General features: G+C 48.8%; 1 protein-coding gene across 1 annotated transcript; it reads right to left on the reverse strand.

The window, feature by feature from the left end:
* Positions 1–371: 371 nt before the first annotated feature.
* LOC126491502 (aldo-keto reductase family 1 member A1-like) lies at positions 372–1,409 on the reverse strand. Its single transcript, XM_050127221.1, has one exon. The coding sequence runs from the start codon at positions 1,345–1,347 to the stop codon at positions 460–462; it is 888 nt and encodes a 295-aa protein (XP_049983178.1). The 5' UTR covers positions 1,348–1,409; the 3' UTR covers positions 372–459.
* Between the last annotated feature and the right edge of the window lie 296 nt (positions 1,410–1,705).

The raw sequence follows: 1,705 nt of genomic DNA on the forward strand, positions 1-1,705 counted from the left end.
CCAGTCCTGCAGCCATTAAGTTTCAAAGAGTCGCACAGAGGTCTACATTAGTTAAAAACTGATTGGCCCATTAGCTCAGGCTTCTTATTAACTAATTCTTATAAATTACATTAGCCCATAATTCTTGTCTTAGTTAGCCACATGGCTTGGTACCCTTTTCAGCAAGGCAGTCACATCTTGCTTCCTCTGTAGCTGGGTCGCAACTGCAGACTGAGCTTTCCTATTTCCAGAATTCTCCTGTTCTTGTTGCCCCACCTCTACTTCCTGCCTGATTGTCCTGCCTATACTTCTTGCTTGGCTACTGGCCAATCAGTATTTTATTAAAATATGATTGGCAGGGTACAAACCATTGTCCCACAGCATTTCCCCCATTTTTTATGCTCCAAGGGCTTTATTTTCTCAGGCGTAGCAAGCAACACTTAGCAGGGGAGCTGAAAGGGAAGCTGGGAAACGATGGCCTCAGTATGGGTCATTAAAGGGATACAGAGGGTGTCCAGCATCTCTGGGGACCATCTTCCCATCCATCTGAATGTTCTGAAGGATATGCGAAGGAGTGACGCTTTTGAGGACACAGATTACTTTCCACTGAACCTGCCATCTGAGCAAGATCTGGGCTGGAGACCGGCCATGTTTTTCAGCAAGTGCCAAGACCACTGGATCCTCAAGCAGGACTGGCTCGCTGGGATGGCGCCAAGCACGATCAGAGGATCCCAAAGGGCTATACGCAGTCACCTCCAAGCCTCGTGCTTGACAGTGGGCAATGAGCTCATTCTGGGCCAGGTATGGATGGCATTCCACCTGCAAGACAGCTGGGCACACAGAGGCCACACTGAGGATATCATCAATCTGCCGACTGTTGAAGTTGGACAAGCCCAGTGCTTTCACCAGCCCCTTTGCCACCAGTGCCTCCAGAGCCTTCCAGGTGTCCTTATAGTGGATGGAGTCATATCGCATGGTCCCATCGGCATTCTTGGGAAAGGGATTGTCTCCCCGCTCGAAGGCATGAGGCCAATGTATCAAATAGAGGTCCAGATACTCCAACTGGAGGTCAGCCAGTGTCTTCCGAAGGGCACCTTCTACATCCTCAGGGTGGTGCTTAGTGTTCCACAGCTTGGATGTCACAAACAGCTCCTCTCGAGGCACTGCCTTGCCTGGTCCCACATTCTCCTTCAGGGCCTCCCCAATCTCGGTCTCGTTGCCATAGACAGCAGCACAATCAATATGACGGTAGCCTACACTAAGGGCGTGCTTGGTGGCTGCTTTCACCTGGCCAGGCTCACTCTTCCATGTCCCCAGCCCAATCAGAGGCATCTTCTGTCCAGTGTGCAGGAGGACACAGGAAGCCATCGTCTCCTTGGCAGTGAGCGCAGGCTGCGGAGAAGACAATGTGGCTAGAATTGAGCTCAGCACTCCCCCCATTTTTAAAAAAAAAAAAAACACAAGAACTCTGAATCTAATATCCTTTGGGAGGCAGAGGCAGGCAGATCTCTGTGAGTTCAAGGACAGCCTGGTTTACAGAGTGAGTTCCAGGACAGCCAAAGATACATAGAGAAACCCTGTCTCACCAGGACAGGCTCCAAAGCCACAGAGAAACCCTGTCTCGAAAAATCAAAAAAAAAAAAAAGCCAAAAATTAAAAGTAAAAATAAAAGAAATACAATTTAAAGTAAAGCCACATAAAGATGGTAAATACACAGAGTCTGGAT

Source organism: Alexandromys fortis, unplaced genomic scaffold, assembly GCF_014885135.2.
Source record: "Alexandromys fortis isolate MF-2015 unplaced genomic scaffold, M_Fortis_MF-2015_v1.1 scaffold_200, whole genome shotgun sequence".
In the NCBI taxonomy this organism is placed as follows: domain Eukaryota; kingdom Metazoa; phylum Chordata; class Mammalia; order Rodentia; family Cricetidae; genus Alexandromys; species Alexandromys fortis.

Bases quoted from the DNA above. Each gene is read 5' to 3' on its own strand.
- LOC126491502 (XM_050127221.1), bottom strand. From the start codon at position 1,347: ATGGCTTCCTGTGTCCTCCTGCACACTGGACAGAAGATGCCTCTGATT.